Here is a 16,769-nt window from a genome sequence, read left to right as displayed (position 1 = left end):
TACGTGCTGCTTAATTCAAAAATATAATTTTCTTCAATAACAAAAGTATAAGCGTATTTTTGTTCCAAATTTCGGCTCAAAGTTGAAGTTTTTTAATTACGATAAAATACATGCTAGAGATAGTCTGAAGTTTTCCCTATTAAATTTTTGCAAGATTCATTTACTTTCTCTTTTGCGGTTGACACAACGATCTTACTTTAACGCTTCCACATTTACAATTACATTCTCTGTCATTCAGTTACGTTTACTTGAAAACTTTTCTATTAAATATTATTGCAGAGAAACGAAATTGTTTGGAACATTTTTCGGCCCTCTGGTTACACCGTAAAAGTGTTAGCATATTTTCTTTACAAAGACTATCCTGAAAATCTGAAAAATGTGCTCCGTAGAGTGGTGGTATGTTCTGTCAGTGATCTCTGCTTTGCGGCAAGACAGGCGTCCCCAGGATACGCTTCCTCCCTCTCTCTGCGCGTCCCAGTTCCTGCAGGATCATTAATCAAATTCCCCTTTTAGCTGCGCCTCCCTCTCCTCCCTCCCCCACCCCTCCATTATCCCCTCCGCACACTAAGGTTCGGCCGCCATTATTGTACGGCTGCGTGCACGACGCATTAATTAAAATCAGGAAATTAATGCTTTATGCTTTTAAATACTACTACTCCGGACGAGACGCACTCGGCCTTTAGAAACGATTCTTAATTTTTTAATTGAACATCCAGCAAATTGTGTTCCGAGCCAGCTAACGGAACAGTTTTCGAAGAAACATCTTCCTGTTCACTTTGTATGATCGATTAGACGCCGTGAGTATGACCCGCTTATGTGTTTTGCAATCAGTGGTAATTTGTAACCGGTGTATTTACTCATAAATAGACTACGGATATTATGGATTTATCGCATACGCAAATATCTAAGACTCAATACGGTTAAATTTTGAACACGTTACAGTTTAACGGTTAAACGCTGAGCTGATTTTGATGACCTTATGTTTACTTGATGTTTACCCGCGCTATCCGGCTAACCGCAAAAATTAATGTTTCTTATAAATGTTAGAAAATTGTGCAGGAAACGTTATGGAGAAAATGGAAAATGGCTTGGGAGGGAGAGTGCCATGTCGGCCATCGGTGACCGACGCGGCACTCGACGTATTAAGGGGTCAGGAGGCCGAAAGAAGAGTGTTCTTTGGGAATTTTTTTCTCAAGAACTATAAGACCTTTTTCAAAATATGTATTTGTGTTTCAAAGATTGCAGTTTCTAGATTATAAGGTAATTTTTTTATTTAAAAATATTTATTAGTAAATAAATGGTGAGCGATCTCGTGGATGTCTCTTCACAAAAAGTGGTCTGCTGTGATCACTGTAACTTCATAACTGTTCATTTGAAATTAAAAATTCAATAAGATTTATGTAATGGAAGAAACAATCTTGTCCTTGAACGTAGGGTTTTTCGAAATATTGATTAGGAACGAAATGGCGGACATTTTCCTGAAAACGTGCTATTTTCACCTAAAAATCACTCGTTTTTGGTCAATTAAAAAAAACGTATGGAACGAAAAAAAAATCCTTCGTTGAAGGACAAGTTTTTCTGATTTGAAATCAGGCACAAAAGGTTTCATGTAAATCGATACAGTAGTTGTCGAGAAATATTGATCACCAATTTGAAAAATGTAGTTTCGAGAAAAACGCGTTTCAAGTTTCTAGTCAGCTTACACTTATATAAAATGTTCATTTTTTAACGCTTATAACTCTGTCATTTTTAATTGGATTACCTTGAAACTTGCACAGAATATTCTCGAGATGTTGTACTTAAAGAAAATGTAGAAAGTGAAAAATCGATTTTTTGAAAATTTCTGACTGAGCATGACCCTTTAATAAAGTTTACCATGGTTTTGATTTTCTATCGTGCCTTATAGAAATCTTAATTAGATACACAAATTCCTATTTGATTGCAATCTTTGTAAATTATTCCACAAAAATCTGTACATATTTGCATAAACATCCGCAATCTACTCATAAGGATCATCCTCCTTTATCATGTATGCTGTCATATTTAAACAACCGATAGTTTTAATGAAGTAGAAATATGAAATTTTATTTTGCATAAACGGACTTACGGATATTAAGTATTATTTACTACATACATACTCGATTGTCAAATGTTCAGTACGATAGCTAAGAATAAAGTAAACATAAAATTTAAACATAAGTAACTTAATAAAGTTGAATCAGGTTTTTATTTTACCTAGAATCGGATAACTTTCTTAACACTAGGTTTACGGGCACTTATCGTGTAGGTATCTCTACGGCACGCATCAACGAACCCGCAGATTTTCTTTAAAAAACAACTTATTTTATATAATACACAATTTATGATCTCTGAAATTAATGCATAGCTATAGAGATAGGTATACCACATAGAGAATTTCGAGGTTAGATAGAATTCGAAATGCGTCAAAATGACGCGTCCCGTAAACCTAGTGTTAAAATTGAACCATACAAATTTACGTTTCATGAACTTAAAGCTTCACGTTACATTGAATTTGAATTACGTTAAAGTTAAACAGCTCCAGTAGGTATTGATCAGTGGAGGTAATATATAATAACAATGCTATGTATTTGTTTTGTACTACGTATGCTATTAAGATTAGTGTGTTATCAATTTTTGATAAATTTACTACCCACGACAGTACAATTATATTATAAGTGCTGATAGGTACAGTTGACCTAAATGGATTTATAATATTACGTAATAAGAAATACAGTTGAGACCAATTTGGATCTTAATCACAAGTGTAATAAAGTGACGCAACTCGCCTTTCGATAATACGAGCAAAATTTCTATAGCACCCACTGTTCCGTTTCATAAAACTGACTGTCGAATTTGTCGAAAAAATGAATTTGAGCTAAGAAAATAAATAGGCGTGACCCCATGGGACCCAGTAGCGGTCAGTGTCTATTTCGGTCTACCGCAAAATGTTCAACCCCATTTGTAACTGCAGAAATACTTAAGTAATTTATGAACAGTGGGCAGGATTTGCGGAACATAATTCGCCACGGTACCTTTCTTTTATTTACTGCGGTCATTACTTTACACACAGTGCGGAAAGATTTCTCGCGAGAATTTTTCATTTAACCCCTTGCCCTACGATTTTCTCGATGTCTGCAGGATTACATTGTTGTCGATAGTTTCCCAGAAACGAAAGGAATTCTGTACTTATTGCAACTGTATTTTTACTGTAAAAGCGAAATATTAATGCCAGCAACGTGGCAGTTCGTTTCGACTAAAGGAAAACCGAATAATATTCTTCCTTTTGCATCGATTTTGAAAGCGTCAACACGAGGCTGACTCGATGTTATAGGGCAATAGGTTAAGTATATAATATAATTGCACTTCGTTTTGATGATTAACTAATTCAAACAAATACACGCGCTGCCTTTTATACATGTATGTGAGATTAGAACACGTCGCAAAAGTGGTGGTGTCATTTACAAAATTAAAAATCTACTGCACTACAAATTTCATTTCTGACGCTTAATTATTCGTTCTATATGAGATTTTTATAAATAATTTCTATTGACAATAAATTTAAAATTCGTCATTGTTACTCTCTTCATCGGTTTCAGTTCAATTTTAAACAAATCAAGCTATGAATCTTTTAAAACTAAGTGCTCTAGCTTATTGTTTATGGAATTAAAAAAAATCTCTTCACAGAGAGAAAAATTTAGATAAGAAAAATTTATAGCAAATCAAACGACAGAAGAAGAACTAATTTTCGTCAAAATCTTCGGAACTGATATTTGTCATTTTTTCCCTTCAAATTCTCTATGGGGTGTAGAAAATGCTAGAAAAAAGTAATAAAGGTTGAATCACTGGAACTTCCCTGTATGTATAAATACGAGCCTTTTTAATTGTTAATATTAAAATAAGACACCTTCGCAAACAGAACAAATATCTACCAATTAAATATTTATAATGTGTTAGTTACACTATGTGGCTTGCTTGTTTTCATTCGATTTTGAATTTTATTACTAACCTTAATCCATTGATTATATTTTTAGACTGCAGTGTTCTTGGATTTCAAGAACGTTTACTTTAAATTTCATATAAACGACAATAGTACATTCTGAAATTCAGTTTAACAGTTTTTAAACACGACTTGTGACACTCTGCGACGTGGCAAATATGTAGTTTCGTTAATATGTACGTACTTTCACATTCTGATGTTAAAGTATTCTCATTTTAAGCCTTTTTAGCGTGCTAATGACAGCAGTGAGGAATATCCAGCCTCCAACGGACCCTTTCAGTTTCTGGTAAAATTGTGGTTTAAGCTGATGGTAGATTCTTGTCTAGAAACGAAAGGGTGGCGTGAAAATTGAGGATAATACCTGGTCAACCTAACGGTAGAACCACCACCATTAGGCCTATTTATCGTTCATAGGCAGGTACATCCTGACAAGTTCACTAGCTGAGAAGTGCGGTGTATTGAAAAGGATTCGATGCACGACAGCCGACCGAAGAATGGCGGAGGTGGCGTTATGCCATAACGAGATTACCCACAAATTTGTAAGGATTACTTATTACCAGTAAGGCACCTTTTCCAGACGCTGGGGGACAGTGTTCAGCACAATTAATCTTTGACTGCTATTCCCATTTATCTTTGAAAGTTGCATCCTTCTTTATAGCCGCTTTTCTTCTAATTGTATGTAAATATTTCCATACTTTGTGACAGCTAAGTTCGTAAATCAGTATAAATAGAATCTGTGATTGGATTTATTTAAGATTTAATAATTGCACAAACGAATATTAGTTTAACTTGTAGTCTCAAAAACTGTTATTACATAAACTGTATGAGGTAGTATACGTGTGTATAACAATATATTATAAGGGGAGAAAACAGTCCAGATCAACGCATTTTTGAAAGGCCCAAGCTTAAATCATAAGGATCGATGAAAATAAACAGTTTGTAAAATATGAAGAGTCCATGCAATTTTATAAAAAATTACTTTCAACATAAAAAATTGCATTTCGTCGGATAATATCACTGCAAACGAATCTTTCTTACATCACAAGGAAAAATATTTATAACTTGTTACTCTGGGATCAATAGTTTTATTAAAAAACTGAATTATTTATTGGAATCAACTTCAGAAGTATATGTAGCAGGGTTTGGGTTTGTCTTTGTTAATATTTTTTTAACGGTATTTCACTTATTTTATTTCTCTCTGTAGGATGTAGTAAATTAAAATATACAAAAAAAGAAATACTATGCATAAAATCTATGTTCAAACAAAGTAGTTATTGGATTTGTCATAATTCTCTCCAATGAAATATGTACATATATTTAAAAAGCCTTATACTTTTAGTAAAAAGGTAACTGATAACATAAACTAAAAAGAAATGTACATTAGAAAGTCTTTAACGTTTATCTATAACGATTATTTGTAAAATTGAAAAACTGTCCCGAATTTTTGTGGATTGAGTGAAGCTATACATATTAAAAAGTAATTAGTGAAACTGAAACAAGTATGCAGACTGGCAATAAAATAAAGATTAGAAACAGTCGGTAGTCATGGCACTGTCGAGGATAAAATGGTCCTCTAATAGTTGAAGTGCGTTAAATTTCTTGAGTAATTTCCAATTATTTCTTTAGAACATTAATTAATGTTTGACGTACCATTTTATCGCGTCTTAAGCCCTCATTTTTATTTTCATCTTATCGATCAGTAGTCCTACAGTATGAATTCTCTAGTACTAAAATAAATAGGGTGATTATCCCAACACTACTACATACTTTACTTATAAACGGTTTATTATATGAAAAAAATTTTCAAACAAAAGTTGTAAGGCATCAAGGAGGGCAGATAATGTAATAATTAGTTTTTTGCTATTTTTCTTTTTTATCGAAATATGAACAACACGTTGAGTTTTTATATCATAATGTGTCAAATTGGAAAGAATGTGAAACGCTGAATAAAAAATTATTAGGGTATATAGGTCCAAAAGCTTGATGCTGTGTCAGTAATGTGTAAGTAATGCTCAAAATATTGCCTATTACAATAACTGAATCAATACAAGTGCATAGTCGTTCAATAAGTGCAAATGACACATGTTTACATAATTATTTTTTGAGCCACAGCACTACATACTTTAATGATATGATTTTTCATACCTTCGGGTGTCGTTGGTAGCGCACGGTTAACTTCGTTTTTTCAAGGTCCCCAAAGAAAGTATGTAAAAGTGACGTCAAGTTCGGAGATCAGCTGCAAGTGTGCAAATTTTACATTCACGAAAGTTCATCATAGTTCACTGAAGAATGTCTTACTAATCTTTAGTTTTTGGACCTATGTACTCCAATAGTTAGATACTCAGCATTCAGTACTCTTTCAAAATCGTCTGATGATAAATTAGAATGTGACATCATTTCTCGAAGAAACTCACCCACCTTAGAGAATGATATAAATTCCTTATTATAAAGCGATGAAAAATAATTGTTGAAATTTTAATGGAACGTATCTTTAATTATTACCCATTTTTTAAAAGTAATTCGTACGTCGAAGGAAACACACAATGCACACAAAATTGTTATTAACAGGCAGGCAGAAAAATTCTGTTCTGTTGAAATTCTTTTCATCCAGTTTTTGCTGGTTTTCAAGTCCATTGGAAGAGTTCTTAATTCATGTGTCTGTGAAAGTTACGCAGATTTATTCAAATACTTGAGACAGTTGTTTCGATAACCGATTGAATTTCACAAAAAAACAATCGCTTTCTGCGAGAGCAATGTTCTATTATACGAAAAGTGGACTTTATTTGTTGTCATCGCTGACAATGGGGACTAATTACATTATCCCGGTATTGTATGATCGACATTCGATGCAGTGAGTTACAAAACGTATAGTCATCGGCTCGTGTCCCGCAGAAGCAAAATCGTTTCTGTTAGGAAGACGGATCGATTCACGATCGGCAAGATAGTCGCACCTGTTATGCCGAGCCGAAGAAACAATCGAGCGCGGAAATGTTTTCCGAGATAACCAATCAAGATAAAACACGAGATATTGGTATGGACATTGTTGTTCTACTTCGAACTTTCGAAATTTGTACGCGAGACACCGTCTTTGATCGAAGAGACGACCGATATTAAACAGGCCATACACGGTGAGGTTTACCTCGAGACCTGGCCTCGCGAAGTTGTCTCACATTAGGGGAGCTGGGTTTCCCGCAGCCTCCTTGTAATCTGTAGCGGGATCGAGATGGTAAGCCGTGCCGAATGCACGGGCGAAGGTTCCCGAAGGAGTGATGTGCGTGAGTTAGGTTTAGGTTAGGTTGTAGTTGGAAAAAATCAGAAACCCTAAAAGATCTGAAAAAATCAGAAAAATTTGAAGGAAAATACTAATATTTATATATTGTTACTATAAAAATATAAATCTAGTCGCTGCAAAATTTCAATAAGGAATTACGTATTTTTAGCATTTTTTAGGGTTTTTAATTTGTTCCATACAGAATTTTCAACCAAAATATGTTTTGGGCAGCGCTGTTTTAAATATCCATTTGCAACAAAATCAAATTAAATTTAAGGATATATATTATTGTCAAGAAGTGTCTCGAGAAATACAGAATAAAATTTCTTTCCTCGAGAAATTGTGATTGAAATATTTAACCATGACAAATTATTTAGTAACTGTATTGCATTTAATGTATTTAACGTATGTAACGAATAAACTATAAAATATCCTAAATTATGTATTACGTACACAAATTTATTGAAATACAAAAAGTGGTATAAGTGTCTTACAAACGCAAGTGGTTTATCGTCATAGCTAAAAATAGGAAACAGTCCGATTGCAAAAATTGATCTGTTATTTAAATGAAGAATTATGATTTATATTATCCTTGGAATAATTTTGGAACGAAAACGGTAGAATAATACGTGTTCAGTTCAAAAGAATGAATCTGCAATTCGTTCAAATGTTCTTTTAAATTAGTACTCGTGTTTGTGATTTTAAGGTATTGTTCGTTATTGTAAGATTGTCAAAAATTCGTAACAGTTTCATATTACTCATTATCAACACATTCTTCGAATATGGTAACATTATTAATATTAGGTTTTTAATCTTCCTTTGAAACTAATGTATTTTTTTTAATTTATTGTCTCATGTAAATGACTGACTTTTGTCGCTCCCCCCATAAGTACCTAATGATCATGAAGTATAATAAACTATACACAAATATAGTAAAGGCTTCATGAGAATTGGGTAGAAAGTTCCTCATGAGAGTTTCTACTTTATCCCCACCACTGGGGAGGGGGGGGATGATGGAACCTGTCAAACGCATACTGTATTGCCCAGGTTCGAGCTTCGGGCAAAAAGCAGATTTGTGAGGTGTTGAAACGATTCACATTGTACCGTGAAGGTTTCGAATCGGTCCGGAGTTTCAAACTCTCACGGAGCTTTTACTGTAAATAGAAAAAAAAAACTTGAGTTTTCAATTTGCAGGGATATTTCTTTTAGTTCCTGAAAAATTGTCATTTCTCGAGTTGATCGGTCCCTGCACCATTGTCTTTAATTTTGCGAAATGCTACGGTGACCACCACACTGTAGGTATAATAACGACTAAAGAAGATCAGGAAAGTAAGTGCCGGGTGGAAAGCTGCTCGTTCCGTTTTACCCAGTTGGTGTTTCTCAGCTTTATCTTACCTTGTGGCTAATCGAATAAAAATGAAATGCGTCGATATCATTGGAGCGAATGCAACGGTGCCAGGTGAAACACCGTGGCCCAACTCGAAGCGGAGCGGAGCTAAAAAAGAGCGTAGCCCAGCTGTGGGCGCGGCAGATATCCCGCTGTGTCTCTCCAATATGGCCGCCGCTCGTATGCACACCCACGCTGTCTCTCCTTCTCAGCGCGTCCTCCATTTCTTTCTCGTTCAGTTCGCCGCATCAAATTACACGCTCGGTGAAGTAATTTTCAAAGGCGCGTCCGTGATCGAGCGTGATGCAGAAACATATCTGTTACCCCCGGTGTCCCGATGCACCGTGTTAAAATTTTGCGATCACCGATAACGATGCTCAGAGATTAATGACTGCCCGCGCCAGTCGACCCTGTCTTTACCCCATACGCACGTTAACCGATTCCTGAGATTGATCTCTATGAAATTACTCGTACATGGGGCAAATAAATAGTTGTACCCAGTAGCGCGATCTGTTACAGTGAGAACGGACATGTAGAATGTTCGGTGCGTTTGTTGCATCGTACGTTTCATCCCTATCATTTAACATTACCAAACTGAATTTAGTAAAGATTATTATTCTGTTTCTTTGAGTCGTCGTGAAATACTGTTTCGCTGATATTAATATTTAAGATTTAGAATAAATTTAACACTTGTCGTAATAACAGAATTCCTTTCGTATATGGGAAAATATTAAGGAGAAAGTAAAATCTTGAGAGTGAAGTTTTAAAAGAATTCGTATGGCAAGGGGTTTTAACAATAGAACTACCAAGTTAGTCAAAATGACTTGTCAACACACTTTTACAACGACGATTAAAATGTTATGACAATAAAATTTGTCAGATCTTTTGCACCTTTTATTACGATATGAAAGTGAAGAAATTAGTCAATTTCAAAGTTTCAAAATTTTCAAATGTTTCTCACGTTTATCCACCGGGCGAAGCAAATATGCGTTTATCGTCGGTAGTTCTAGTGTTAACTTACCACTGGTGATAGACAATGATGATAACAGGACGACATTGTGAGAATGTAAATGTAAATATTGATCATCTTGATTTTGTAACTTAACAAGCTGCTTGTAGAACGAAAATCGGCTGTTCCACGAGATTCCAGTTTATCATTGAACTTTATTGTCCGAAAGCTTTTTCTCGTTACTGTTTTAAAAATAATTGTTGCTACTTGAATGAAAAATCGTTTCACAGATACTAAAATAATTAGAATATGAAGTAAGAATAGTAATGTAAAACCATCAAAGTCAGTCAAGCGAAGAAAAGCTACTATCAAATTAACAGTCTTGTCTGCAATGGGTGCCAAAAAGAAATTCAGACATATGTATTCTGTTTTAATACCGTTTATGATACGTAAAAATTAGTTTATTTTAGAGTATTATACAGTAAAGTTTGTATTAGCACAAGAAGGCGGAAAAAATGGCTGTTTAAAAAAATTCAATGGGAATGTAAAATCTGAGCAATTCAAAATAATTCTTGATGGGTTGGCTTAAAGGAGCTCGTTCTTGAAGATTATTTTCCATAATTTAAAAGAGTGTCATATTTATATAAAATTTAATGTTATGCGTATCGAAATCCATTGTTTCTACATATGTATTACTATAGCTGCAATCAAATAATTTGAAGATGCTTAGTGGTACAGTGAAAATAGCATCTGTAAAAACCTCTGATAAAAAAGATGGCAGGTTTAATTTTCTCATGCGGCAAAAATGTTTTCAGCAATAAGATAAAAAAATGATGGGGATAACTCTGCTAGCACTAATCCGGAATATAGTTGTTGGATTAAACAAAATTTTACTGAATATTATTTATTACGTAAACACTCAGCTATTCAAATCTGTATAACATTTTCTTATTATTGTGTATAAATTGAGACTATTAGATTAGTTTACATTTTTTAACAGATATTACAATTTCTATGCATACTTCTTTTTTCATTTATAATAGCACGTCTTATGTTATACAAAAATACGTAAAATAAATAAAGAAGAATTATTCATTAATAGACAAGCCACGGTTTATTCTGTTCATTTATTCCAACGTATGTAATCGACAAATCTAATCGTTTTCTGATTCAATTATCCATTCAATCATTATACAAGTATTCGTCAAGTTTGATGTTACTCGCCAGATGTTTCTTATGAAAATTGTAACGAGACTTTCGACTTGCCTCGTGAACGTGCGACGTCATTATGTAGATACATTGTCCTTTTATCATGAATGCAACACAAAAATCATACCCGTTGCTGCTGCGATACTGTATGCAGTCGCTGTTTGCTGTATGTATAGCCACTTTATGCGCATATGTGCTCTGTAAACACATTATTTATTACTTGTTTCTAGAAATGTAAAATAAAATAACGATGGCAAATTAGTAACGTGTCGACCAATTATACTGGCACGTGGCTAATTTTCGACTGATTTTTCTACTTTTCTATATGTCAATCTGATTTGATTGACTACATATTCTAATTTCTTCTCTGTTATAGAATGTATTACATTATTTATCGAAATGTGCAGATAGGTATAACTTACCATACTTGACTTTTGTAATCATATTCTCGAAAATTTACAGAATTTTTAATAATTCTGTTCTAATTGAGCTGTAGCATCGGCCGGCGTATCTATATAGACTTGCTCTGGTATAATATTAATATGTTTAAATTAGTACATAAACTTGTATTAAACTGTTAACATGAACATTTCTTTTTTTCGTTGTGTTTTTAAATGACTGTATTTCTCATGCAACAGGAAATAATTCTCAAATTGGTGTTTTATGCTGGTTTTTATAAATTGTTAAAGTCCAATAGAGTTAGAATCTTAATTAAGAAACTTGAGTGAGAACTGAAACTTTGATGGTTAAAAAGTTTCATGATAACCAGTTACTTGAAATATATTTCTTTTAACCCTTTAACGCCCAGACTCTTAAATCGTTATTTCAAAATTATGAGACTGATATACGTACATATACATATGTATGTTATATCTTGTTGTGTATTGTTAAGTCAAAAGTATCAATATTAAACCGATCTGTTCTTCTTTTTTTTATGTACATATTGTTGGACAGAATAGGTGAATTTCTCAATTGAAAATGTTGAAATCTACTTCACATCTATGAAACTACGGATCCTCGCTGACAGAAGTTAGATAGCAAAAATTAGATATTAATCGGCGACAGACTTTGACGCACTTTTAAAATGGGTGTTGCATCGGTGCAACACTAGAAATTAAAGGGTTAATGTTATAGCATATACAGATTTGAAAAATGCAATAGTATAATCTATTTAACACTGGAACTACTTACCAAAGCCGTTAAAATAGCGGCTTTCAGACTTCTTGTTTCACAATTATTACTGACACATTAAGTTGCTACTCGAAAGTTATATTTTTTATTTACTATAGATTTTATATATTTCTAGTGTTAATAAGAGAAATTTTATATTATCTTCGATTGCGTCTTTTTAGGACTGTGTAAAGATAACCAACTATGTAGTTTATTATACCTACTAGATTCTTGTCCCGACACCTACGTTTCTTTTCATTTCTCAGTTTTATAAAAAAATATTGTCAAAAAATGTCACAGTTAAGTTATTCGCGAAATCTGAAAAATTACGCTCGTCGCGTACATCACCGTTATACCTGATGCATGCCTCGTAATAACACCAAAATTTAAATTAGCGAAGAAAATCTGTAGATTAGTTAACGAGGCTGAATACGAACTCGGCGAAATTGGCTCAATTAAAAGCTACGGGCCAGCTGCCCCGACGATTTTGCCCCGTCATGTGATTGATCCCTTTTCCCAGGTTCTTTCTTCTCCTTTCGATCTCCTCTATTTCGAGATGCATCGATACTCGACCATCATTAATCATGCACTTTTGTACACACTCGTCGATGAAACTCCCTACGAGGGACATCTCGGCCGCAACAAAAATGTCTCTCATGGGCCGTGATTACTGACTCTGAACAACGATCGAAACCAGAACTTATTAACTTATACGAATAGAGGAGAGGCAACGAACGAATAAAGGAAATTAGTGTACAATAAACTGTTTGTCGATAGTATATAAATTACAGTATTCAACGTTACATAATGAAAATTTTAGGAACTCTTACTCGCTGTTGCAACATCTGAACGTACGGTGTAATAATTCGGCAAATATATCAATTCGGTGAAAATAAGATTTTCTTGTCTTCGGCTTATTTTATTGCAAGAATACAGTACGGGAAAGGTGTGTAAAACGATACCTCGGGGTAAAATGATTCCTGGCTGCCATGTGGCTATTAGTGGTGCTATATCGTAATGTCGTTCTACAATAGTTCTCCCCGCACGTCACTTGTTGCTCGAAGTGCCATGTGAATATCAGTACTCTGTGTGTTGTCTACAAGAAAAATTTAGAATTACTGCAATTTATCTAAGATAAGGTCTTTTTCAATGTTGTGTAACTTTTGTCATAAGCGGTTTAATGTGACAGCTGCTTCTTGCGCAGATTTAACCACAATTCAATAATAAGTTAATTAATGTTCCGTTACCGCATGTAATAAGTTGAGGTTATATTCAACCACTGAATGTGAGTTGGGTGTTTAGGGTCATATGATCCCAGGAATCATTTTACCCATATGCTATATTATTGTTTCTTTATTTTAATTACAACAATGCTCTATCAGTATGAAACAAAAACAACGCGTCAAAGCTGTCTTTATTTAAATAAAATGTAATAACTGAAATGCTTTTTAATGTTCGCCGTATTTACTATCAGTAGGTATAAAACGATCCCCGGGGATACAGATAACACACAAAACAAGGCTTCCTGTTAATAGTAAGCTATTTTAGTTAAATTTTTGGGTGTCAAAAGATTTTCGGCGTCCCAATTATCGCGTTGTTCAAGGGCTGACTGTATTACTATGATCATGCTTAACCTGTGCTACGTTATATGAAGTTTGTAATTAATTGGAAGTTTCATACAAAAATTCATGTTTCCAGGATATGGATTTAATCGAGGTGCTCTGGAAGCAAGATGTCGATCTCGGATTCACATTGGTGGAACCAACTGCCACCACGAAAAAAGCGTCCACGTCGGAGAAAGAAACCGAGGATGACATTGAGAAACTGAAAACTCTGGAAGCGATCAATGCGAACAACGAGAAGGTTTGTAAAATTGGATCCACTCCTATTATTCTTTTCACTGTCGTTTTCTAACGGGAACCAATCCTTGGCTATAATTCAGTTCGAAAAATGACTTCGGTGTCTGCGACGCTTTCCCCCGTGTACACACTGTAATTAGCAATTAATAACGTATTGTTTATCGAGTGTCAGCTACTTTCTGCTTTCACATGCCGTAAGTAGATTACGGCGTTTTCCTCTGCCAAGTCCCATTAGAATTACATAAATTATACAGATTGCTCTGACATTCAATCTTTCTGTATCTATATTGAATGAATTACACGAAATTTATTTGAAAAGGTTATTGCACATGAAATGAGCAATTTTTCTGATAGGTATATTTGACGTAACTTTTATGAATGAAAATTATTGTCATAGCTGCTTTAATTGTTGAAAAATTGCACAGCATATTCTCACTTGTTTCAAGGTATGTACTACCTAACTTAACAATGAAATCAACTATGTTAAGAGTTAAAGTTAATTAAGATAGTGAATCAATTTCAGTAAGATTCGGCCATTTTCTCCACATGCATTGAAAAATCGACACTTAAGCCAAATTTATAAATAAACTTTATAAAAATAAGTTTCTGCTAAAAAATACTATTTAGCGATGACAAGCTAGAGGTGTCTTTGAAGAGTCATTTTCAAATTCAGTATATGTAATAATTATTTAATGATAACATGAATTTAACACTTATATTTCAATGAACAACGTGTATGCAGTTTACTCAATCTTATTATGATTATGTAATAGAATTCGTATAATGTGTAATACAGGTAACATCATATGCAATATAGATAACACTATTTTTACACAATTTTAATCGTCTCTCTTTAGGAATGTTCTTAGATCTGCGAAATGTTAGTAATAAGACGATCATTTCATGTGCAACAACCTGATATGTACCTATATCTCCCATGAACTCCGTTCGTAAACTTTCAATACCGTGTCGAATTTTTTGAAAAAATACACAAAAGCTTTGACTTTTATCCGGGGATATTGAAACGAAATTGGGTCTGCTATTGTCCTCATTCCAATAAACACGCAGTCAAAAACAATTTCCGTACACATTTCGCAGATCTAAGAACATTCTTAAAGAGAGTAGATTAAAATTGAGTAAAAATAGTGTATAAAATCGTAACAACATTAAAGAAACGAAAACGTGATTCGGTCGAAATAGACCTAAAGGACGTAGCAGCGAGTAATGAATAATATTTTCTTATATTCAAGAAATGAGTGGTGGCAAAATATTTAAGACATATGGTACTTAATCACTTATACAGTTAACATCGCGAGGAAAGTAATCAAGATCCAGTCAATAGCGATCAATAGCTCGATAGTTCAAGCGACTAAATTTAGTCGACTGAAAGTAGTCGTTGGTTACTATCGACTTAGTCGATAGTTTTCAGTCGATGGTGCCCATCACTAGTGTGTACCCCCTTTGCACTGGTAACACTAGAAGTGTGTCGCTACACGGGCACGTCCCATGCTTGAATTATTTCGTAGCAGAATATTCTTCATTCTTTACCCTGGTGAGAATTGGAACTTTCGTTCGTCGGAAACAGCGAGGAAAGAAAAAAGTCACGATTTGATCATATTAATACTCTGGCAGATATGACCATGAGAAGCAAGCGATCCGTGTCGATAGATCAATATCGATTCGTGAAGTCGACGGTGAGGCATTAAACAAAGGTGACGCCACTCGCTTGACCAACAGAAGAATTCGGCACTCGGGGTGGCTATCTCTTTACAATCTCTCGGCCGTCTCTGTTCGGATCCGTATAAGAATTCTACAGACTATGCCTATCAAATACACGCATTATGTCGTCTCATAAATAATTTTTTCCGTTTCTTCCAGTTAATACACATTTTGAGTATAAATAAATAACTGTTATTGTAAAATGATATGAAAAAAAATACTTCTATACAAGAAATATCTTATACCAATTAGAAAACAAATGTTGCTACTTTATACATATAATAGTATCTTAAATGTATATAATTCCATTTAAGAAAAAACAAGATTTGATCTTCATAGGTCTTCTACACATCCACTTACAAAAAAAACTAATCAGGTCAAATTATGTTGTCCTCGAAATCATTCAACTTTTATCTAATATTTCACTTTTATCAAACATTTCCCACTAAAATCATTGCTTACGAAGTAATCGAAGTGGCTCCAAACACGTACTCCACCCTCTATAAAAATTGACTTTTACTTATACAATTTGCGTTCAGTTTGAACGTAACTTGTAAAATGACTCCTGAATATTGTTTATGTAGTTATATTTCAATAGAGTATGTGCATACAAAAGAAAGACTGTTTGGATAATAAAATAGATTCTTACAATGAAAACTTCTTACCATTAGGTACTGCTGAAAATAAGTAACGATATATACATCTATTTCAATAATTTTGTAATTAGATCTTCCGAAAATATTCAGAGTTTTCTGCTATAGAAAACATTCGTAGAAACATGGATGAATGATTTTCTGTGTACCTAAACGAAAATTGACTTGTTTGTTATAGACCAAGAGAGAGAGAGAGAGAGAGGGGGGTGGGGGGTTGCAAGACATTTGATCACTACACTTTATGAAAAGTTACAGCTATATATTTATAAAATTCTTTTCTACTGTCATAATAAAAATGTCATTGATTTAATTAAAGAAGTTCTCCAAGTCAGACTTGACCTACCGAATGTGAGCGTCTTTTAATTCTTATCAAGCCTCCGCATGTGGCTCCCAGTGTGGTAATCGGTCAAACATAGATCAGTCAAAGGTATAATCCTGCAGAACTCGTGGGAGCCATGTTCGGTAGACACCAAAAAGATTAGGCTAGAAGGAACCATCCCACGCGCTTTTGGATAGGATCTCGAGCGGTGCTTT

The 16,769-nt window shown here is 34.1% G+C and overlaps 1 protein-coding gene across 1 annotated transcript in view; it reads left to right on the top strand.

Annotated features, from left to right (window-relative positions):
• The window catches only part of LOC107193405 (nuclear factor erythroid 2-related factor 1), a 203,242-nt gene that overhangs the window by 57,504 nt on the left and 128,969 nt on the right, over positions 1-16,769 (top strand). Inside the window, exon 2 of the mRNA XM_015582846.1 lies at positions 13,703-13,867. Within this exon, the coding sequence (XP_015438332.1) occupies positions 13,703-13,867 (165 nt within the window). The remainder of the gene's footprint in view (positions 1-13,702; positions 13,868-16,769) is intronic.

The sequence above is a fragment of the Dufourea novaeangliae genome, unplaced genomic scaffold (genome assembly GCF_001272555.1).
Source record: "Dufourea novaeangliae isolate 0120121106 unplaced genomic scaffold, ASM127255v1 scaffold22, whole genome shotgun sequence".
NCBI lineage: Eukaryota > Metazoa > Arthropoda > Insecta > Hymenoptera > Halictidae > Dufourea > Dufourea novaeangliae.
Note: the sequence above shows the minus strand (reverse complement) of the source record. Positions and strands in the feature narration are given on the sequence as shown.